A 24,101-nucleotide genomic window follows, 5' to 3' on the forward strand; every position below is an offset into this window, starting at 1 on the left:
AGGTAGGAAAAAGTGACTCTGGTGTGACTCATCTCCTTCCAGCTGTACAAATGCAGAGTCTTCTACAGTACAGAACATTTCAGTTTGGGGAATGGAGTAATAAGATGGAGGTAGACCAAGCCGACTTGATTACAGGTTGATCCTGATGAGGTATATTTGAAGCCTCAATGTTGCTTACTCCTTGCAAATGTGGCCATGAGACAGATCTTTCACATATCTGCTCAGAATGATGATACTCCTAATACTGCCCACAAGGAAGCAACTGCTCCGGAAAAGTGAGCTGTGAATAGAAATGGAAATAACTTCCCAGTTCAACATTCCCAGAAAAAGTCTTTTTGGGCCTAGTTATCTATTCAGAATACAGCAATTATGTCAGGACTTATTACTGAGAAATACACCTTCCCAGGAACAGCAATTTTGAAGAATGAAGGAGTTTCATAAAAAATACGCAGCTATATTACATAATACAGAAAGGAAAGAGAAGCAAGAAAAAACAGACAGAAGCCAACATCTAAATAGCTATCCTCTGAAGCCAGGGACATGTCTAGCATTATGAATTACAAAACAGAGCGAGTTGCGGCTTTCACTATTTGCTGCCTTTATTACAATGTAAATTGTACTTCCTTGTTAACAGAAAGGAGTTTCAGCTTAGAAATAGACTTTCTACCTACCTGATGCACTGATAGAGGGTGCTCAGCTCTGCAACCAGTTCTGAAGCTCCTTTGTTTTCGTTGCAGCACAGATTGTGAACCGTTTCAACAGCTTTTGAAGTCGATTTGAGCTCGTCTTTGTTTATGCTCACTCTCTTGTTCTAAAATATTTCAGAATTAAGCTCTGAATGCAAGACTTGTGAATTTACAGGAAATCGTTGGCTGTTTAGGGAAAGACTTATTATATGATGCGTCTCACATAGCTTTACCTTTCTCAATGCTGAAATCTGTATATAATTTGTGAAGTTACCAAAGTACAGATGACTGTAAAGTACTAAAAATATTATTAAAACGATTATTTTCATAATTTTAAATTAATGCATTTGCTTCTAAAAGTAGAGTTCAGATTTTCTAGTACAGCACAGACCTGCATTGCTACTCTAAGATATAATGGCAAAAAACCTCAAACATCTAATTCCAAACTTTTACTGTACTGGCCTAATCTACAGAAGACCTGGAGTTCCCATTTTTTTCAGTTGGAGCTGGGGATATTTAACTCCTCCAAAAAATCAGGTGCACACAATTTCAGCCTAAGCAATGATGGAACTTAAAACAACAAGCCTGGATTTTCCTTAAGTATATTTACATTAATGCATTAACTTTAACTTCTACATAGTCAAAGAATCTGATATTACCTTTTTCCATGTCTCCACTACACTGGCTGCATATGCTAATATGTGGATATATTTGTGTTTATGGTCCTGATTGATCTTAGCACCTGGTTTAAATAGTGACTGCATGAAAAGGTCCAGAAAGGCAGGTACTCGAATCTGTGAAGGAAACACAGGGTATCATTAGTGCAACAGATTAAAAAGCACCACATAAATATCTGCATCTTGTGTACACACAGAGAATAGGATACAATAATGCATTATCTGCTTAGTGATAGACCAGACGGTTTAATGGGTCATATTTTTAAAGGGGCGCAAATCAAAGTGCTGGCACAAAGTGGAGGGTACAATGAGTAGCACTGAGAATACTATTTAGGTATCTAAATTTTCCTGTTTTTTTACTTGAACTCCATACATAATCAGGTAGTTAGAAATCTAAACAGTGTAATTGCACCTGTAATTAACTGTGCCCATAACAGACTGGGGACACAAAATTATGAGTCACTTTTTACACTCTGACCTAATAGATCTTTTCCATATTTAACTTTGGGGAAGTGTTGTAAAAGCATTCTTAATTAGATGCTACAAATAGCATGTTCACATTTCTGTATCCCTTAATGAGAGGAGTCTCCATAATGAGTAACAGTGCTAGCAAGGGGCAGCACTTATAACTCTCTTGTTTTGGTGCTTGTACAGCACCTTGTGCAATGGGGCCTGAAGCCCTGAGTAAGGCCTTGAGATGATTATGTTACAGAAATAAGAAGAAAAACTGAACAGTATAAAGAGGTAACTACGAACCAGTTCTACTGGAGGTGGGTCCATGCTTGTAAACATCTTGAACAGGACTGTGATGTCTGCTGGATTCAGAGCTCCTTTGGATAACATGGCACCGAGCGCTTGACATGCTCGAGGGTAGGAGGCTGCAGTACCCAGGGCTAGAGTGATCTGACTAGCATCGTGGCCTCTTGGTAAAGAGCAAGACACACATGGGCATTATATTTTTCTTAGGAAGAAACTGAAATGTTAATTTTAGCCTCAGAAACATATCGATAGAATAATCAGTGTTTGTCACCTAGTGTGCAGAAGACAGCCTTAAAGACTGAACCCTTTCCTCAGTGAGGCCTTGGCTACACTGGCGCTTTACAGCACTGCAACTTTCTCGCTCAGGGGTGTGAAAAAACACCCCCCTGAGCGCAGCAAGTTACAGCACTGTAAAGCGCCATTGTAAACAGTGCCCCAGCACTGGGAGCGTGGCTCCCAGCGCTGTAAACTTATCCCCTTGGGGAAGTGGAGTACCTGCAGCGCTGGGAGAGCTCTCTCCCAGTGCTGGCGCCGCAACCACACTTGAACTTCAAAGCGCTGCCACAAGAGTGCTCCCGCAGCAGCGCTTTGGAGTTTCAAGTGTAGCTAAGCGCTGAGATAATACTAATGTGGCTACAGTAGGAGATAAGAGATTTGCATAGGATATTTTAACACGTTTTACACAGTCAGAACATCGAAATTACTTAATTCTTTCATAATGGCTACTTCAGGTATCCCAACACAGGAAAAAGGGCTTGTTTGTTGCTCTGTCGATATTTGTTTATTGACCACACCTGAGCAGCTCTCTTACTGTGCAGCTTTATCCTACTATGAGCAGGATGAAGACATTTAGGAATTCTCTATTTCAATTTGTGACATCATACTTTTACCAATGAAATTCTGCTCATGTGAGAGAGACAAATTAACAAGGACTTACTTCTCGTGAGCAAATCGCTGAACCTCCTGAGCAATTCTGTGCACAGCAGACCCACCTTGCTCTTCTTGGGCTAATATGGACATCATAGACTGAGCAAAGAGATATGTGTGTTCTCCATGGCAAACCATTTTCTGTAAACACATTCAGGGAGATGTTATTCGCCAGTGTGAAAAATCTGGCTCACCCTTCAACAAATATATTGCCTTAATAGCAGCAGCAAGGGTTAGTTATGGTGCTAAATAACTAAGTAAGATGTAATGTAAATGGAAAGGTGATACCATAGAAAATCAAGTACAGAATGACATCCTTGTATGTGATGCTATTCCAGGACAAGCTACATCTAGAGTTCCTGCTTCACTTTATTACCCAACATAAAAGGTTTCTTAGAATTCTCTCTCCTTCACCTAACTGACAGATCTCCTGGATGTCCAGTGTTTCTCTTACTAAATTTAGAGAATGAATTAGCATTAAGCTATCCAAACCTCACATGCACTTGTCACAGTTCAGGACAACTGCATCTGTATTTTCCCTCAGTGGTACCCCAAGGGTACCCACCCTCAGGCATCCCACTCCGCATCTGTTGCCTCTCTTGGATGGACAGACATGTCTCTATCCCTTCTGACTGGGGTATTCCCAGGCCTCAGCTCCCTTGACTTTACTGTGTAATTCCTAGCACAGAAAGGTTGCCCTAGGGCACCTGCATGCTCTCTCTTCAGGACGGATAACAGTACAATTGCTTGAGATAAGTTACCGCACAGTTCTTTCTAAGCAAGCCTACTTTATTCTTAAGAGAATACCTATTAAAAACAATAAAAGACACACATGCTAATAAGATTACCAGAGTTCATCCCAACTTTCACATGGGCTTTGGCAAATGCAGTCTTTTAATACCCCATCCTAGGGGCATCCTTGTGGTTACAAGTTCATCAGAGCTTCAGCTCAGAACAAGCACACAGTCTTATGAGGCCCCAGTAGGCCAAGTCCTTCCAATCCTCCCCTAAGCACTGGGACCATCCATGAACCAGGGGTCCTGTCCATTTGCTGGAACAGGAAGAAGGCCTTGATGCAGATTACACCCCAGGCTTTTATCCAGAAGTATTTCCTTTGTCCATTGGTCCCTGAAGAATCCAGTATGAACTAGTATATTTATTTCTCTGCACGAGCGTAACTTCAAAGGGTTGATAATGGAGGAAGTATATGAACCCACCCTCCCTCCTACTAGGGAAGGTACATACACTGCCACAATACAAACACAACTGCATTTTACTACAATGTTCCCAAAGGTGTTAACCCTAATGAATGAAGTTTAATTTAGTAACAAAGCAACATCAGCAAATTCCCAGTCCCAGACTTTCCCCCAGAAACGTGCATCTTGTACTGCCCAGTCCTCCCCTGGACAACACAAATTCATATAACATCTACAATTTTATTAATAGAAAATGATATGCACAAATCCCAAATGGAGTTTCCCAAACACTTCAATCCAAGCACTGTTGGATGCTGAGGAATTTCTAAGAGTTGCTGCCTTGAGCACCTGCCTTACAACCAACATCCTTCTGGGTCTAGATTTTCCAGAGCACTACAGTTATGCCAGGTCCTGATACCCCCGCTGTGAACTGATAGCATGTCAATCAGGACACTGGTGATACTGCTGAAAGCATAATGGGTTCTAAAATTCCTGCTAGACTTCTGCACCTTCAAATTATTCAGATTAATAAACCTCAAGAAGTGTCATCTCAGTGGCCAATACAAACCTGGTGGTCAAGACTTTGAACGGTATAAAAGCTATTTTTGATGCATAACTCTTGGTCTACAGTTTTTTCTGGGGCCCCATAAACAAGGCTGCATAACTATTTCACAACATTTTGAAAATACACTGAAGTTTCTACACCATCACCAAGGAAGCAGAGAGATTCTTTCTGACAAAAGGTAAAAAGACACTTACCGCAAACTCTGGGAGGTTCTTCTCAAGGTTTTCTTCCCCTCCATCTAAAATTGTAGCCAGAGAAGTACGTAGCACTCGAGAAAAGACTTCTAATTGCTGACATGCTGTTGATACACTGGTTATTTCCCCTTGATAACCAGCATCAGATATAAGCTGTAAAAACAAACAGCACTTAGAATGATTTTTGTAGCTCAGCGCATCTTAGGAAGATTGGGTGAAAATACACCACACAGAATGTTAAATGAGTCTCTGCATACTCTCCATGGAATCCAGGTAATACAAATAAATAATCATCAGCATCTAGACACTGACTGAAAAATATGACGGTAACAGGACAGGTGGATAAACCCAAGTCATATAACATTCCCTGTACTTTCTGAAAGGGAAAAAGATAAAATGTCCAACACTTAATATAAAACAATGCCTTTCCGTTCCTTCTCAGAGAAGGGTTTTGCTAATGTCATCAGCTGTTAAAGCAAAGTTAAAGCAGTTCATATAAAATATAAGAAACACCATGAACTGAATTAAGCTTCTTAATTAAGTGTTCTCATCGCTATCTGGGACCACTAAGTTACCTGTAAAACCTTACACAAAAAAAGTTCACGGAGGCAAGTTCACACAGGCAAGCCAGGAGACTATCTACTTCTTGACACACTACAAAAAGAGGTTAACCCTTGGTCAGCTGTTCTATAGTCTACACGAAATGGGTTGATGGTCAGTCTCCCTTTATATCACAAAAATACACCATAACTGTTGGCATCCCTGCAAGTGGTTTAAAGGAGGAAATCAAGAATTGGTCACCTGATACTTAGTGATCCTTCTAAAAATAGGGTGAGATATGCTGTGATGAAACTTGTACTGAGGATATCTGTACAAATACCTGCTCTTCACCTAACCAGAATGCTATAGATTTCAGTACCTTATATTTCATATCACCAAGCTCACTTTAAAGAAGTACCACCACATGGCAGTCATAAGGAGGGTGGTTTAGGTTGCCTACAAATGAAATGTAACAAATTACTATTAAAAATGACACATGTATATTACTGTCTTTGATCCTTGATTTAGTTATGTCAAACTAAAAAAAATATTTTTAACATGCAGTCTGCAACATTCTTCCCATAGAAAATAGACTTTTAAAATGCACAGAGTTAACAATACAATAAATAGTATTAATATGAATGCCCAGAGACTGGGGAAGGTTACAGTTGGCATGTTATGGAAGAAGAATTAGAAATCATCGTTTCAGTAATAAGCTGTTTATTAGACTCCAGGATTGATTACCTTGACAGTAAAATTAAGCATCAGGCAGTCTGGATGGGCTTCAGCCAGTTTGTAAAAAAGATCTCTCCATGTAGGATGTGCTATCATTTGCTCAAGCCAGGCTGGAGTCTGCAAAAATTACAGTGACAGAAAGAAATACTGCTGTACAGTGCAATAAAAATCCTGAATTTAAACATTTATAGAATTCAACAGATTCCACTTCTTAAGCTTATCCAGAGTAAAATTTTTACATGAATTATTTCAAGAGTCTTGAAAGAGAAATAGCTAACTGGAACCTTGTAACAAAATAAAATGTATTCAGCTTTGAGCAGTTTCCACTGTCTAAGTGAACCTACAGGGCTTCTCAGATATGCAGAGTAATTTTAAGAGAGAGCTAGTTTTAGTAAAGTATTAAAGAGGAAGCTACAGCTTCCTTGCCCAGTATTTGAATCCAAGGGCCATATTTACCTTGGTCTAAAGAGATATAATCTCATAAAGCTGAGCTCAGAGACATTATGTCCAACAATTGCAACCCTGAGTTTGGCCACTGAGCAGCTGGTTTGTACTTGGCCAGGTGTATTCTATGTATTACCTCGCCTTCCTCTGTAAAGATGGAATCTGCTTTCCGAGGGTCAAAGTGTTTGATGAGTAAACTTTTCAAGTGGTTTTCTACAGTTTCCTGAACCTGCACTGGCTCAACACCTGCAAGGAAGAAAATGTCACTAGGTGGAATCTACACTGTCAGAGTAGTAGCAACTCCTTGTAGTTTCTCATGACTATTAGAATAATAGAACAGAAGTCATCTAACAAATTAACTAAGAGGCAAAAAGGGAGACAGTATTCAAAACCCAAAATAGGCATATCAAGCAATATTAGATCAGATATGAAGGATTTAGGATTTCTCTTTCCTAAACACAGACCTACCAGCTGTATTACACAGGTGCACACATGTGCAGGTTATACTAATCCTTTTCTCAACTTGTCTTCTCCACTCATGTGAGCAAGCTGGGCACTGACATTTAGAAGACAGCTAAATAGGCTAATAAGTATGTTTCAATATCTTGTCTGCTCACAAGAAAGCATATGGAGAATAGACAGTGAACCTACATAGCTACAAACTAAAAGACAGCTGCTTCCCATATGACAGATTCAAACACATGCCCACCAGCCTTCCAAGTACACCTCTACTCCAATATAACGCTGTCCTCAAGAGCCAAAAAGTCTTACCGTGTTATAGGTGAAACCGTCTTATATCGAACTTGCTTTGATCCGCTGCAGCGTGCAGCCCTGCTTCCCCCCCCCGAGCGCTGCTTTACCACGTTGTATCCAAATTCGTGTTATATCGGGTTGCGTTATATTGGGGTAGAGGTGTATCCTTTTGAATAATGTGTAATTAAGTAACCAATATCTGTACTGTAATTACAGTGATTTAAAAAATTTCTAACAGTGTGCATGTATTCTTTTCACACTAGTTACATTTGAATCTACCAAGATGTAGATTTCACCCCTTCACTACACCATGGCAAAGATCCAGCAAAAATTTACACTGTGAACTTGCCCCTTCAGAGGCAGAGCTGCAGAAATCCCAGAAGGTTTGACAGTAAAGAATTTCAGTCTCAATCAGTACTTTTGAGAACTACATTTACAAAACTGTATATTTAACTGAGCCACAAAAAGCAGACTGCAACTAAAATGTAGTTAAATCAATATTAATTATGTTATGCTATAATAAGATGTTAGGTATTTCTAGAGTATCTATCACAACACTATCTAAGCACTAGTCTCTTTACATGGGATTAAAATAATAGACGGAAAGCAGAAAGTCTAATATACAATAGCTCCTTTCATACTACAGTTTTAGTATTTTAGTGTTCATCACCACACTACCTCACTCATCCCTTGGGTACAATTGTGTTCTATTAGACAGCTGCCACATCATTACACAAAAGTGGAACTAAAAATATATTATCAGGTATATCAGGATTCAAAGCAAAAAAATGAATTTAGTCATATATTTAGGTATAGAATGGCAACTTGGACATCAACCACCTTTTGGGTATGATCAATGTTATATCTGCCAACAGTTCAGAAGTTTCTGATGTATAAAGCAAAACTACAGCCACATGACAATGTGAGACCACCGTAGCGTACCTGTTTGAATGAGCCACTCTGCCAGTAGATTTACAGTTTGTGCCACTGCAGTATAATTCTCTGACAGCAGTTGGATAACATTTTCTGGAGAGCCACCTGCCTGGAAATACCTGACAAAGGGATTAAAAGGGGGCAGGGGCAGTTATTTCAAAATTAACTGAAGAAACAGAAAGTATTCCACCCCTATGTAAAGGCAGAACAATGCACTCAGGCATCATTTTCAAACTCTCTGTTATATGCAACATATTATCATTACATATCAAAATCTTTTATACTCACCTTTTTAGAGTGTTAAATATAGAGGGCTCCATTATATAATCTCGAGTGGAAAATTTATGCAAACATTCTTGCTGGACTTCAGCATCATCTTCTCCTTCTCCATACTCATCATCCTGCTGTTTACAAACACAAAGTCAGAGTGGTTATTTCTCTTTTACATTTGCTTTTTTTCTACTGTGCTAGTTAACGTTTTAAATATCTTTCTTGTTGCCCATAAAGGTGCATATACATACCATGATTTCCTACAGCAAATGCCTTCTACAGCAGAAAGCACAACCTCTTAACAGAGTTTACTTCAACACCTACCACATTTAGGGGGGAAATGTATTTTTAGGGGGAAGCATGTATTTTTAGGAAAGTGAGCACAATCAAACCTTAAATAATAGTACAACTGTAGACTCAGGGCATTAAATTATAAATCTCTTGGAGCAAGACATATCTCTTTCCTTTATACATTTTTAGCGTCAACTGTGAAAAAAATCCAGGCACCAGAAGCAGCCATCAAGAATAGGAGTTTTTTAAATGTAACCCACATTTACAGTATTTGCCACGTGAAGGGGGACGGGCAGGGTCTAAAGATCAACCAAGGTTGCCTGGACCTCAACCCAAAGAAGACAGGGGCTCAAGAGCGCTCAGGTTTTGCCATCAAAAGGGAAACCATATATTTTTTTTTTAACTCCTGAAAATCACAGAGGGGAAGCGCTGTGCCTGCTCTGACCATGCCAATGGGCGAGCAAGCAGGAAGCAGGCAATCAGACACAGCTGGGGAACACCCAGGGCACAACAACACACCCTCAGCGTGGCAAGAGGGGAGAGCCTGTGCTGCTGTGCGCAACGGCAGCTGCTTTGGTGATGGAGCCGAGGGACAGGGCAAGGGGAGAGTCAGCCTCTGGGAACACTTCATACCGGGGGGGGGGGGGACAGAGCCCCCTAGCCAATTCCCGCCTCTGCTCCCCCTCCAGAAGGGATCTCCAGCCGCAACCCCTCAGCCAGGCTCCACCCCGCGCCCCCTCCAATCTTCGGTTCTGCCCCCCAGACTGCCCCCCCTCCTCATGCCTCCCCGGCTCGCCCTTCACCCCCCGCCCCCCCGCGACTCCGCCTCTCACCGCCCCGCCATCCGCATCGTCCCCCCACTCCGCCGCGCTGCCGCCAAAGTAGTCAGCGTCCTCCATGGGCTCCTTCGGCTGCGAGCCTCCTCCGCCTGAAACCCCGCCCTCCGCCGGCGGACCCAGGCCTGGCCCAGGAGGGGGCGGGTCCGGCTGGGCGGGGAGAAGCGGAGCAGGGCCTGGGCTGGGCCTGGCGGCGTTGGCTGAGGCGGGCGGGCCGGGGCTGCGCGCGGTGGGGGGCGGGGCTGTGCGGCCATGAGGAAGCCTCCTCGGCGCGGCGGGATCCCGGCGCTAGCGCCCGACGGTCGGGTCACCCGAGTGGCGCGGGCCCGGGGCGCCGCTTTCCGCAGCCATTGCTGGAAAGGGCCCCGCGCTGCTGGCGGGCGCAGACTCCATGCGGGGCGCTGAGTGCGCCACGCCGGGCCGGAAAGCTGCCGCCTCAGGGCAGCGCGCAGCCCACCCCCGGTGTCTCGGGAGGCCGTGGCCGCCCTGCCTGCCTGGGCCCGGGAGCCGGGGCGCCGCTGAGCCGGCACCGATTTCCTTTTCCGTGCAGGACGGAGCCCCAAGCTGGGGGACCCCACTGCTGGCCGAGCTGGTTCGTCAGCCGCCGGGTCCTGGTGGTTGGGACTCTAGCCAGCCCCGCGCGACGCGACGCGACGCGTATTTTAAAACATTGTCCCCCATTTATCCAGCTAAATGTTCCGAGTTGGGCAACCCCCAGCCTCAGCATTTCCTGACAGACATGTTCCCAGCTGCAGGAAGTTAGGGGGCGGAGGACAGACAGTGAGCTGCTGATAGAAAACCAGGGGGTCTCAACCTTCCCTGCAGTGCGGCTCCCCGTCTGACAACAAAAGCTACTAGGGGACAAACCCTGAACCCCACTGCCCCATGCAGCTACACGTGGGCCAGGCTTCAGCCTCGGGTGGGGGGCCTGTAACCTGAGCCCCACCACCCTGAGCGGTGGGGCATGGGCTTCAGCCCCAGGTCCCAGCAAATCTAATGCCAGCCCCGGTGACCCTGGGCCCAGGGTTTGAGAACTGCTGTAGTAGACATTAGATGATTCAAAAAGTTTAAAATTTACAACTGTTAAATGATCAATGTCACGTCAAAATATACAAAGTATGTATCTTTAAAATCAAGTAAGTTCTCGAGCAGCATTTTTCTTTCTTTGCCTTCCCATAGATGATGATCATCAATAGCAATATTTTCTCTTGTGTTCGTATGTGTACTGTGAAATTGATGTTTACCAACGTTCGCCCATAAAAACCAAATCCTTCCAAGCCTACATGCGGGGTTTGATGGAGCAAGCCACAGGTTAGTAAGCCACAGGTCTGTGAATATCATGAGAGTAAGTTTGGAAGATCAGCCATGAGCCCACTTCTCCAGGAATAACCTCTTGCCCAGGAGGTTCCCAGCACCTCACAGGCTCAGGTACCTGATCAGAGATTGTTCAAACAAAACCTGGGACCCCCTGCCCAGTGATCTTTGTCTCCCAGCCCACTGTTCCATTCTCCTGTGCCATGCCAGCTGTTTGTGTAGGTGGTGCTGCTATTATTCTCCAAGAGGTTGTGATCCAGGATTTACACCCAAAGAGAATTGTGGGTGGAGATTGTGTGTTAATAAGGAGGAAAGAGACTAGGATACAGTTGGACCAGATCCACAATAAAGGGAGGGAGACTCCAAATCTCAATGGTACTCATCCTCATGATTCACTTTCTACACCATGCATCACTGAAGATGGGTCCTTAACATCCTATTATCATTAGTGGGCTCAGGAGTCTCCTGCAGTTATAGATGTGGCAGCATGGTGTGAAGTGGCTCTAAGTCTTTACAACAAGCACAGAAGAAATTATGAAATAGGATAATTATTTTTTGAGAGGGGAGATATGGGTCTATGTCCTCCAGGGGGAATTAGAATTCATGTCCAGTGCAGATTTCTTTGCTTCCCCACAGAAAAATGACTCTGATAAGGAAGCAAAGGGAATCTGCAAGACTAGGCACACACTGCTCCCTAGCTGCGCAGGTACATCATGTCAGGAACCTGCAGCAACCAGCAGAAAGGTAAATCACTGCAGGGCTAGGGACATCTCAGCCAGTGACTCCTACCCTGAGCCGGGATCAGCTGCTAGTACTGGCTGGGCTGGAGGAAGGAGAGAACACGACTTCCTCTTTCCCTGCATGGGGTGGCTGGGGCTGTCAGACCCACTCCCAGAAACTTCCCCAGCTGCAGGAAGCCCAGCATCCTCCCCTGCTTCCTGCTCCCTTTGCTCCTCAGCTGCGGAGAGAAGGAGTCAGTGTATGGGGAGCTGCTCCCCATCTGCCCAACCCCCATGCATCTGGACCTCCCAGACCCAGACACCCTGAACCCCACTAGCCTTCCGTACCAAAATCCCACCCCACTGAACCTCAACCACAGAGCTCCCTGCACTCAAATCCCCACCCTGATGAGCCCACCCCCTGAGCCCCCACATCTAGACCCCCCCATGACACTGAGCCCCAATTAGTTCCACTCAGATCCCCACTCCACCAAGCCCCACTCCCCCAGCACCCATACCCCCTGCTGAGACCCCCACACTCAGACCCCTCTGCTGAACCCCAGCCACTTTCACCTGGAAGCCCCTGCAGAATCCCACTGCCCCTGCACCTGGAACCCTCCCAACAAGCCTCTGTGCATCCAGATCCCCCCTCACCTAGACCCCCCACTGAGCTTCCTGCACCGATTGTCCCACACAGAATCCTCTCACCCCACACTGAGCCTCTCCGCAGTTGGATCCTGCCTGCCCCACATCTGGTGCGCCTGGCACAAAGGAGCAGGGCCCCAGGGTGTTTCTGTGTCAGAGTTTGGTGCAGCCTCACCACTGAGTCCGCATCCCCAGAGTGGGGAGGCTGATAAGTGATCTCCCACCTTCGTGCAGCCAGTGACCTGTGCTCTCCACTGCGATGCTGGAGCCTCTGCATTTATTTATTGATAAATAAAACTTGCAGAATTTTGAAATATTGTGTGCAATTTTTTTTATTTTTTTGGCACATAGTGCCCTCTGGCATAATATACAGATGATTTATTTGTAAATATGAGTTGCATTGCATTTCTGCTGTCTTATTTATTCAGGGTTTCCTTTACTGGATACTATGTAAACATAGGTCTGCCTCTTTTCTTGAAAATATTTAAAATATTTCTATTTAAACCATAATTCCAGTTACCATATATTTAATAAAGGGGGAAAAGGAGCTTTGATGCATCTCTTCTACATAAAAAGTTCCTCATGTTGCTTTCCTGAAGTTCCAGTATTCACTGCCTCTATAATTAGCATTTGTTTTGCTTAGGGAATTGTGAATGTTTTACATACTTGCTGGAAACAAATGGTTTCTCTCTTTCTTGCTCTTTTAAGCATGTTTGTAAAAGCCACTAGTTGGTAAATTATGGGTGAGACCATTTTGAGCACAGGCAGATACAAATAAAATGTGAAAATGAAAGACTGGCACAGTAATGGCGTTTTCCAGTGTGGGGTGTGTTTGTTCTTTCTGTTCCAGTTTAAGTGATTTATCCCTGGTTACAGTTGCTACCAGAAATTGAAGGCTAAAGGCACAATAATATTAGCACCAAAAATTAAGCTAGATGTCAGTTAGAAGACAGGGGGGAAAGTAGATACACACTACAGCTGTGAGTTAGTAGCAACAGCTTCCTATTTACTGTTCTTTGAAATGCTGCAGTGAAATGGGAAAGCTAGTGATAAGTTTGTTATTAAATATTTATGTTGTGGTTGCATATAAACACTACACCAGGTTAGGGCCTAACATGTAAACAATTCTCCCCCCCCCCCCCTTTTTGTTAACATTAGGACATGCTCTATATGAAAGACATCCATTTGTATGATCTTATGGACATCAACTGTACATCTTGTTTACTAAATTAAAAAAAATACTTCCTGGTTTGTCCTGGTAGTAATAAATCATATTAAGACCAGAGATCATGTATTCTACAGCCATGGCACAGAATTGTGTTCCAGAGTCTGAGTCTCTTGTGTGTTTGCATGGTCTTTTTAAGGTATACTTCAAGTATTTCTGCATGTGAATAAGACCTTCCAAATGATAATCAAGTGGTAATTATTGCCTTCCTGGATGTATAGAGAGCCCAAAACTGTAGCTCTGAAATTGGAATTACTCTGCTCATTCATTTAATCTGATGTTACCTGTAAAGCCTACAGAGAACATCTTAAATGTCAACACTTATAACTGTTTCACTGCTCAAATTATCCTGCTATTGTGATCTCCTTTAGCCACGCAGAGCACCTACCTGTACAAGGTATGTATCCAGCAAATGTTTTACTCCCTCTCCATGCACACAGTAAACAGTGTAGATCAACCTTTGTGCTGACTCTTTGAACCCCTTATAGCCCATGTCAGAATTTGGCCCTCTGATGTTTAGTTCAGATGTACAACAGTTAATTGAATGAAGGTGATGTGGAGTGCTAACCTACAGAAATCGGCCAACAGTGATGCCAAAGTGAAGGGAAAAACTGGAACAGCTGCACCAGGAAGAGAATAAAAAGGCAGGGGGAGAAGGAAAGGAAGAGAACACAAAAACTGAGATGAAAACTAATCAAACTGTCTTTAAATAAGGCAAAGAGATGAGTATTATCAAAACTGAGAGCATGTGAGAGGGTATACAGAGTCCCTTTGTTCTAGTTCAGATTGACTTCCTTTCTTAAGTTGTATAAGAGCTTATATGTGAGACATAGGAGGATGAGGGTGTATTCTGGGGTTTGGAGGACAGCCCAGAGCATAGCTGATTAGTTAAAAAATTATTTATTCAGGTTCAGGTTCTCTTTAATAGGAGAGAAGGAAGTACACTCTCTTCCATGCTAGTCTCCATTTCATGAACTCATGTAGTGAAAGCAAAAGACCTGTCCATAATTATTTTTCAGTAGGACCCGCTAGAGATGCACTCCCTGAAATATCCAAGTGATGATAAACTGTGTTAGTTTATTCCATTTGCAATTTTGATTGGATGAAATAGTTGTTTGCATGTGCCCTTGAACTGGGTGTAGATTGGCCGTATGGCACTTCTCCACAAGCACAGCTGTGTTTTATTGGTGGGCATTTGCAAGAGTTTTGGGAACAAAAGTTCTAGATGAATATAGGGTAATATCTCCTGATCCTGCCAAGGAGGAAAAGAGACCTCTTCACAAACACAAGGACTGACAAGACTGAAGCAAAAGGAGAAAGGAGCAGGCCTGTGTGATACTGTTCTTCACTTGCGCTGACATTGCTGTCTTACTCTCCCGCAGCCAGGAAGCAAAGTAACAATTCAATTGTTAACGCAACACTGGCCATTTTTATGAGAAAAGATTGGGAGTAAAATGACAGAGAGACCCTGGAGGCCAATGGAAATCTCACTTTAGAATAAAGAGCATGTTCTACTCCTGAGGACACTCTGCACCAAAAACTTAAAAATTCTGTGTACAATATTTTAAAATTCTGCAAATTTTACTTGTCAGATAAATATGGAGGCTCCAGCATGGCACTGGGGAGAACAGTTCACTGGCTGCACAGAGGTGGAAGATCACTGTGCAGCTCCCACCCCGGGACGTGGACTCAGTGGTGAGGCTGCATCCAACCCTGACAGAGCGCAGGAACCTGGTCTGCCCCAGAAACACCCCAGGGCCCTACCCCTCCATGCCAGGTGCACCAAGTGTGGGCAGGCAGGCTCAGCAAGGATTCAAGTATGGAGGAGCTTAGTGTGGGGGAATCCAAGTGTGGGTTGAGAGGGTTCTGTGTGGGGCAATCTAGGTGTGGGCAACTCGGGGGGAATCCGGGTGCAGGCGGATCTGGATGCACAGGGGCTTGTTGGAGGGTTCTGGGTGCAATGGTAATGGGAGTCTGCATGGAAGTCCAGGTGTAGGTGGTTGGGGCTCAGTAGGGGGGAGGGTCTGGGGTGTGGAGGGGATAGAGCTCAGAGGGGGGTCTGAGTGTGGGGTCCAGATGCTGGGGGTGTAGGGCTCAGTGGGGTGGGGATCCGGGTGCAGATGGCTCATTGAGGTGGTCCAGGTACAGGGGGAGTGGTGCTCATGGGGGGCGGTTCTGAGTGCAGGGGGGGGAGGGGAGGCTCAGTGGGAGGGTCCGCATGCATGGGGATTGGGCAGATGGGGGAACAGCTCACTGTATAGGGATCCCTCCCCCTGCAGTTGAGGAGCAATGGGTGCAGGAACTGCGGGGAGTTTGCAGAGCTTCCTGGAGCCAGGGGAGAAATCTGTGGGTGGGTCTGACCCAGCCCTGGATGCCATGCAGGGGAAGAGGAAGTCCCATCCTCCCCAGCCCAGCTGGAACTAGCAGCTGAGCCCAGTGCAGGGTAGGAGTCCCCTGCCCCACAGTGATTTACCTCTCTTCCAGCTGCCCTGGGTACCCAAAACAACCTGCTGGGGAGGATGGCATGACAGCTCTCCTGGCTTCCCTTTACTTCCCCATCAGAAAGTCATTTTTCTGCAGGAAAGCAAAGAAATCTGTGGGGGAAATAAATTGTGTGTATGCGCAGTGGTGCAGAATTCCCCCAGGAGTAATGCTCAAACCACAGCTTTTGGTACATTTCCCTTTAGTCAGGTGGTAAGCGGCACCTGACAGCAGTGAAAGGAGAAGAATGTAGCACCCATCTAGTCACTGAGGTTAACAACATGGAACAATTCAACTTATGGGAGTGGCACTAAGCAGTGGGCAAATGGTACTTTGTTTTTTGGAAAATGGTATGGGTATATCAAGCCCAAGTTTTGTTTTCAGTCTACATATATTTTAGTTGGTGCAGCCCCAAGTAGTTAACAGAAGCAATATCTGTGCCATATTTGGGTTATCAGATTCTAATGCTACCAGTATCGCTGCTGAGCAGATTGCGCTGTTGTAACCAACTCCTGAGTGCTGAAATTCTGTGGGTAGAAAAGGCAAGTGCTAAGCAGCAATGCCATATGGTAGCACAGTTAGAAATGCCCCATTCAAGCTCAAGCAGAAGTGAGAACTCCAATTATATCTTCAGTTCTGGTGTGAGTCGTTTTAATTCTATCTCAAGGTACATGGCACACCTGAGCTGTATGGAATAGTTGACTTACAGTATAGAAATAAGACATTTCTATACTGCACCTGAAGCTACTCTAGCCAGGGCAAAGACAAGAGGCAGATCCTCCAAGAGTAACAAAAATGTATGTACCCCTCATGCTTCATCAGCTCACTTGCATGTTGTGTTTATAATCCAGAATGGTGTGCAAGGCTGCTAACTAGGACAAATTTTTGGAGGATGGTTGCAAGACAGCTACTATGCTGTCCCATCTAATGGAAGGTGCAGGAAAATCAAGACAAGTTATTCTGTACAAAAAAGGAAACCAAACACTAAGACTTCAAAGTTCAGCCTGATCAGTACTCACAAACAGAAAAAACCCCACTTCAGTGCCTATATACCACATGCATGTGTTTTATAAAAATTATTTAGATAAGGTAACACTGGTTCAGAATGGCTACAAGAAGGCTGCATTTTGCTGGTGGGTGAAGTGATCCCTGGATATATGTAATGAACCATAAAGCACTTTGCAGACTTTTTATCTTTAAGATATTCTCATTACTAGAAGACTTTCACTGCCTTAGCCTTTACTGTCTGATGTATTTCAATCAAGAATTCCAGGTGTTTCTCTGGGTTGTAACTAAGAGGTTTTTCCATACAAATGAGTAGCTGTTATGATACAAGTTATTTCTATTCAGGGCTGGCTCCAGGCACCAGCAAACCAAGCACGTGCTTGGGGCAGCACAATTGCAGGGGTGGCATTCTGGGGGCAGCAGTTGTGCTCTTGGAGGTTTTTTTTTTTTGCTTGGGGCAGCAAAAAACCTAGAGCTGGCATTGTTTCCGTCATCTGTATACACTGGATTTCAGTTAAAATATTACAGTCCTTTCACTATGAAGAGGAAACTTGGATCAATTATTAATTTATATAGAGACAAATTATTTGCATAGGCTCCTAACTTTGGCGTTTTACTGTGCGTCATGTTTCTTGCTTCAAACACACCATGCAAAGTAACATGATTATTTCTGTAGCTATTTGGAAGAGGTCCAGGCTGGCATTTTATTCCCACATGTTAAGTTTTCTGCTGTAGATTAGACAAAACGATAGAGGATAAGCAGCTGCTTAACTCTTTTGGTTACTGCAGATCAGTACCCAACACAATCTATGTGCTCTGAATACAAACAAAGCAAGTAGACACAGGGCCTGGATAGAAGCCATATAGATTTCAAAATACAATCTTTAACATTAGAATGCACTGTGCAACAATGACTTGCAAATTATGCCTGTATATTTCCACCCACAAATAATTGCAAATTATTTTATAGAACTCCAACATGTAAAATACTGCATCTTCAATGCTCTAAAAGACACATACAAAAATGGAAGGGATGGTTGGGGAGAAAGGGGCACACATGAAAGACCCTTTTTGAATCCGAGCCATGAGAGTGAAATTCTTCTTTCACTGATGTTAACGGGTTCCTGTGGCTTTGAAGATAACATTTACTCCTTACTATGCACAAAAGTTTGGTTTGTCCCCATTCTAGGCAGACATGGAAATTTACGAATGAACTTAAATGAAAATGTGGTCTGTATTCTTGGTCTGTGGTACTGAACATAGAGGATAAATTCATGGCTGAGCTCAATAATGCAGGAGTCAAGTTGGCAGCTGTTCGTGGAAGTTGCCTGCTGAGTCTGGAAGGAAGTAGGGGAAGGTGGAAGGACAGAGTGATTTACCTCACTGCACACCAACCACTCCGTCTAGTTAATTAGTAGCAATGACACTCTCATAAAGAAGGTTCTAGTCCTCCCTCAGCCAACAGGATAGTGGCAAGAAGGAAGTGGCTAAGAATTGGTGGTTATATATAAGGGAATAATAATGAGGGGGAAAGATGGTCCCAGAAAACCAATGAGGGAATGGAGACAGGATTGGAGAGAGGTATTGGGAAACAAAACAACAGTAAGTCCCAGTCCAATTGTCGAAAGTGGATGCATTTTAAAATGTGACTGTACTCTGACAAGTGACGCTACAATGTTAGCAGAAGGACTGTGTGAATCTTATTAATTCCATATATAAGTTCAGTATACAAGTAAAAATGTGTTTTCCTTTAAATGCCAGTCCTGCAAGGTAAGCTCAGTTATTTCTTGCTTCTATTGCATCACCATAAATAGACAAGAATTGTCTCACTAGAACAAACCAATTATCCATGTAGTGCAGTAGCCAGGAGCAGATGGCAAGGTTCAAGAAACCCAGAGACAGTACCTGAAAAACCCACTGAGAAGGGAAGTGTCTTCCTCACCCTTATCAGTTAGTATTGACATTTGCTTTGAAGCATGAGGGATGATCTTTTTCAGCCTATCTCATTTTAAACAAGTGTCTGGATTGTACTGAAGAGGTTTTTCCATGCAAATATGTAGCAGTTATGATACAAGTTATTTCTGTGGTAGTTACAGTCATCTGCAAACACTGGATTTCAGTTAAAATTTTTACAATCCTTTCACTTTGAAGAGGAAGTTTGCAGAGCCTTTATCAAATTCCACCAACCTCTTGGCCTCAATCATTTAATGTAGCAACGAAGTCCACAGGTTAGTCATGTGTGGTGCAAAAAGTTATTTCCAATAAATTAAGTTTTACAGGTCAAATTCCGCCCTTAGTTACACTTTTGCAATCTCTCTGTCTACAGAGGGCAGAATTAGGCTCTGCTAGTGGAACTTGGTTAACAATGCAGTTAATAATGCACAAACCAGAACAGAATCGGTTCTTTCTCCCACAGCTGTACTATTGTATTCTAATAGATTCCTGTGCCATCTTCAGCACCGTGTTATTAGGATTCCATAGCACCCAGGAGCCCCAGCCATGCACCAGGGCCCCCTTGTGCTAGGGTGCCGTACAAACACCCAAGCACCTTCCAGTAGTGCAACAAGTGACATGACTGAATATGTCACAGGTGCTTCCTTCTCTCATCCCCTCCTCGGGGAAGAATTGTGCGTGCAGTGCAATTTTGTGGTTTTTATTAAATGTGCATGCTGCTCTGCGTTTGTTAGAGAGAGGGCAGGTTGAAGAAATGAGCTTTGCTGTTGGGAGGTGGCAAGGTCTATGATGGCACTAGGTCTGCAATTCTGATGTTTATTATTTTACAGCACCTAAGAGTGTCTTGGGCATTTTGTAATAGAGAGAGAAAGACATAGCCACTGTCCCAGAGAGCTTACCGGCTTGTTGCAGACATGAGGCAATGAATGGGAGTAATAAAACAATACAGAGGGTTTGAAAAGGAAGGACTGGGAAGATGTCAGTGAAAGCTGTATCAACGTAAATAAACGGTCACTAAAATCTATATATGGCTTTGCTGGCTCATATCTTGGAGGTATAAATAATGTATATTTCACACACACAAACCATAGGTTTAGGACCAAATCTTCGTTCCCTACAGAAAGCCCAAATAAAGGGGCTTCGCACAGCAGATCTCAGATGTGTGTGCATGTGTGGGAATACCATTCCCCTTCTGCCCCCCCACAAATCTTGAGGTCCCTGATGTGTGCACCTCTTAAGTAGGGTGTTTGGCCAGTGGAGAGGTCTGTTATATTTAGAGCTTCACAGTCAACACACTCTGTTCATAGTCCCCATAAGCATTCCCAGTACAGGTTGAGAATTCACCCAATGACAATGATCAGGACTGCTGTCCTCTGGGGGTGACAATTACAGTCATGCTATAATACCTAAACTTATTACCTAGGCCTTGCAGGAGGATTCAATAGTCCACAGCAGCAAATGCCGTCACTAGATCCAATGTTAAGAATAAGTGACATGAGCACTTTCAATGACTGGATCTTAATATTAAAAGAAGTTTTTAACTCTTTATATATTTGTATTTCTTTATTTTGATTACAGTAACAGAAAATTAATTTTCACCTTTTTTTATATATAAGAATGAACAATACTCAAAGCATTTACTTCCAACGTTCCTAGAGAGGAAAACCAGGGACTGCACCAAAGTCAAACTTTAGCTGAGTGACCCTTTGCAGAAAAAACATCATCTCCAGGCTTTTTTCCCTTAGGTCAATAAAGAGCAGGCAAAGTGAGATAAGAAAGTCAGCCTCAGTGTATCAGTTAAATTGTTACTAAATATTCTGAGTTTACCAGAACCTGCAATTTGCCAACTATGCTTTTACAACTCTGAATAGAAATAATGTTGATGTCCCCTTGGCCTTATTGTACTTTCCCATATGCACTGGTGTTTTTCAAGGTTTCAGTGCAACGTTTAATGTTGCATTATAATGAATGCACTTAAATTTACCTGAATGTCCTCAAGAGTTTTAATTTTCCAGTAAATAAACAAACAGGACTTCCCCTCTTAATTGCACAGTTATTTACATTACCTTTCTTTCATAGTGAGGCTAACATGGTCCAGAGGAATAAGCTATGGGTGGACTGTCAAATGCCTGAGTTTGAATTCCGACCCTGCAACCAACTAGCTGTGTGGTCTTGAACAAGTTACCATACCTGCCAGCCTCAGACTTCCTACTTCACAGGACTGTTGTGAGGATTAATGTCTGTAAAGCACTATGCAAGTGCTAGGTATTGTATCAGAGAGCTGGATGGGAGTGTGACCAACCTGACTTCATGCAAGACTGGGAAATATTTTTTGCAAACTAAAGCTTATCAGGGAAATAAAAATAAAACAAAAAACAAACTCCAAGGAGAAGAGCTGATTTCATACCAAAGTTTGTCTTCCCTTTATATGTTTTCACACATTCCACCCTGGAATTGTTCTCTCTAACCTAATTACCCCTGCCCTCACCTCTCACCAAATTCATTTAGTAGAAGCTAGTATTTCAGTAATCAGTAGCCCTTTAAGACCCAGTCAATACATTCAAATAGACATAAGGTTCTAATAGCTTTCAGATCCACCAAGAAAATACAGCAGCATCAAGTTAGGCTAATAAGATGTGGCTGAAGGGCTCTTCCTCTTGGAAGAAAAGCTCAAGATTAAGCACTTTTTTGACTTTGAGATTCACAATTTAAGGGTAACACTGCAACATGAAGACAATTTGCTAGGTAACTGGGAAATATTTTAAAACAAGGAAGTGGGGGAAGAGAAAATGAGTGGCCACCGATTAGAGACGAAGCAGCACGATTATAATACCTCTTTAAAATGTTCAAGTTAACTATTGTTATATACTGTAAATTGCTAAACAACAGAACCTCACCATACACCCAGGTACTTTTCAAATTGAATCCATGTTACCTAATACCAGAGCAAGCACTAATCGATCTCTCTCTGTGTTAGCAACAAGCTTTCAACTTGGATATTTTGTGTTTTTCAGTCATGTTCCTTAGTTTAGGGCATCCTAATCTTTGTAATGAAATAGCCCCCATTGCCTTGGATAAGTTTTATAATGATCCAAACTTGAGAAATTTACACTGAGGAATTAAAAAATCCTCCCATTTTTTTTTCTGCCCCTGACAAGGGCATTAAATGCCTATTTAGCATTTTCTCCAATTCCTTTGATCCTTGATGGGGCTATCTCCTGTTGTCTTTCACAGCAACTGTGGAAAAGAAAGAGGCACAACCCATTGCTATTCCCAAGAGCAGAGCAGAGTAGAGGTCTATGGGGTACAATATTGAACCAAACAACCTGGTTGCGGTGGAACTCTAGGCACAGGTATGTTATTAACATGCTATTGTGCGTACGAGCACTGGGCTCGCAGAGCCTGTTACACGTGTAACTTTGCAGCCCAGCATGGCTCTAACCTGTGGGAATGGAAATCAGGGCAAACTCCAGAGCCTTTAATGTAATCTGTTCCTAAGACGCCCTTTTGGAGATGGTGCCTTCAAATAAACAGCAGAACTCAGATTATGACTACTGAGAACCATCAACTCTTCCCAAGATACCTGCATTGTTTCATAGAGTTCTAGGTTTATAAAAGGATTGAGGGGTCTTCATCCATCAGTCTCTACTGGGGTTTTATCACTTCCTTCCATGGAAATTCTCCTCGACTTGGCAAACCTAGGAGCGGTAACAGAGTGAAAATGAATTTGAATGGGAATCCCTTCAAAGGGCCCTCAATCCTGCGTTCGCAGGACTGAAGTGGTGCTCAGGATCCTGGTGGGACAAACTCGGTTCTCTGGCTGCTCCTCACTCTGGAATACTGCTTGTACAAATGATACAAGCGAATTCTTACATGAGACCAAGAGCGGGACAATTACAAAGAGAGAGAAATACCATACTTCATGTTTTATAGCCAAATGAAAGTCACCGGCCCACAAACATTTAGATTATATAACAAATCAACAAAACCAAACGAATTCAAAGCACCACTAGCCTGCGCTCAATCTGTCCTTATTCACGCCTTGATGAGGCATTGCAGAGGTTTGACATTAGCACAGGGTAGTTATTACAAGACATTTTTAATGCAAAAAGAACCAAAGTGAGTTAAGGAAGGAGAGGAGAAGTGTTCAAGCCTTAACTTTTGAAATTCTTTGCATTTGTTCCAGCCTCAGAGTGCAGTTAGCGCTATTTGATAATCTCACTCAACACATGTATTCTGGGTCACGTTTTCAGACTTTATTGACTGAAGTAAATTTTTGCTGCTTTTCATATGAGCAATGCAGAGCCAGTGGGACGGAAAGGGCTGTGGATTCTATTCTATCTTGTTCCTCAAGACAACTTGTTTACCAGCTTTCAGTCAACTACATCTCACTGCATAGGTGTCTCTCAACTTTTATCACTGGTGATTATGCACAAGATGGAAAGAACCGTGCTTGACTTCCAGAGCCCTGGCCAAATTTGCAGGGTTGGCAGACAAGTAAAAAGCCATTTTTCCTAAGTACCAAGCACATTTGATGCAGAAATCAGTGATAGACATGGACACAGAGCCCCACAATGTCACTCTTTGAAGGACTGTGCTTTAAACTGTGCCCATTTTAGAGTAATAGAAATGTAGTGCTGGAATGGACCTCAGGAGGTCATCTAGTTCAGCTCCCTGCACTGAAGCAGGACCACGCACGGGTGCCGCGTAATGGAGGCTAGGGGAGGCCAAGCCTCCCCAAACCTTGCACTGTCCGGGGAAGTAGGGGCAGTGGCAGATTACTGCATGGGCCTACAGGGCCCCAGCCAATTTGGAGCTCCCAGAAAAATCTCCCCTCACCATAGCTCCGGCCTGGAAGAGCTCTTGCTCCTCCAGCCAGGGATCTTTTCCAGTCTTTGGGTCACAGTGGGGGGATGACCCAAAGGAACAAGTAGAGGGCAGAGCTGTGGGGGA

The 24,101-nt window shown here is 43.5% G+C and overlaps 1 protein-coding gene and 2 long non-coding RNA genes across 5 annotated transcripts in view; 2 read left to right on the forward strand and 1 right to left on the reverse strand.

The window, feature by feature from the left end:
- The window catches only part of NELFCD (negative elongation factor complex member C/D), a 15,812-nt gene extending 5,871 nt beyond the window's left edge, over nucleotides 1–9,941 (reverse strand). Inside the window, exons 1-10 of one of the 3 annotated variants that reach the window (XM_030532839.1) lie at nucleotides 9,804–9,941; nucleotides 8,698–8,810; nucleotides 8,419–8,528; nucleotides 6,860–6,969; nucleotides 6,289–6,396; nucleotides 5,005–5,157; nucleotides 3,060–3,190; nucleotides 2,120–2,285; nucleotides 1,346–1,480; nucleotides 672–811 (exon numbers count right to left, since the gene is read on the reverse strand). In XM_030532839.1, coding sequence (XP_030388699.1) covers nucleotides 672–811; nucleotides 1,346–1,480; nucleotides 2,120–2,285; nucleotides 3,060–3,190; nucleotides 5,005–5,157; nucleotides 6,289–6,396; nucleotides 6,860–6,969; nucleotides 8,419–8,528; nucleotides 8,698–8,810; nucleotides 9,804–9,869 — 1,232 coding nt within the window. In that variant the 5' untranslated portion in view covers nucleotides 9,870–9,941. Of the gene's footprint in view, nucleotides 1–671; nucleotides 812–1,345; nucleotides 1,481–2,119; nucleotides 2,286–3,059; nucleotides 3,191–5,004; nucleotides 5,158–6,288; nucleotides 6,397–6,859; nucleotides 6,970–8,418; nucleotides 8,529–8,697; nucleotides 8,814–9,803 lie in introns of all 3 variants that reach the window. The other 2 variants (XM_030532838.1, XM_030532840.1) reach the window with 2 other exon arrangements.
- The window catches only part of LOC115634878, a 21,619-nt gene continuing 3,520 nt past the window's right edge, over nucleotides 6,003–24,101 (forward strand). Inside the window, exons 1-2 of the long non-coding RNA XR_003996465.1 lie at nucleotides 6,003–6,013; nucleotides 15,695–15,699. This is a non-coding gene — a long non-coding RNA (uncharacterized LOC115634878). The remainder of the gene's footprint in view (nucleotides 6,014–15,694; nucleotides 15,700–24,101) is intronic.
- LOC115634879 lies at nucleotides 10,190–13,907 on the forward strand. The gene is made up of 3 exons (XR_003996466.1): nucleotides 10,190–11,117; nucleotides 11,757–11,864; nucleotides 13,849–13,907. It is a non-coding gene; the product is annotated as an uncharacterized LOC115634879 (long non-coding RNA).

This window comes from Gopherus evgoodei, chromosome 14, assembly GCF_007399415.2.
Source record: "Gopherus evgoodei ecotype Sinaloan lineage chromosome 14, rGopEvg1_v1.p, whole genome shotgun sequence".
Lineage (NCBI taxonomy): Eukaryota > Metazoa > Chordata > Testudines > Testudinidae > Gopherus > Gopherus evgoodei.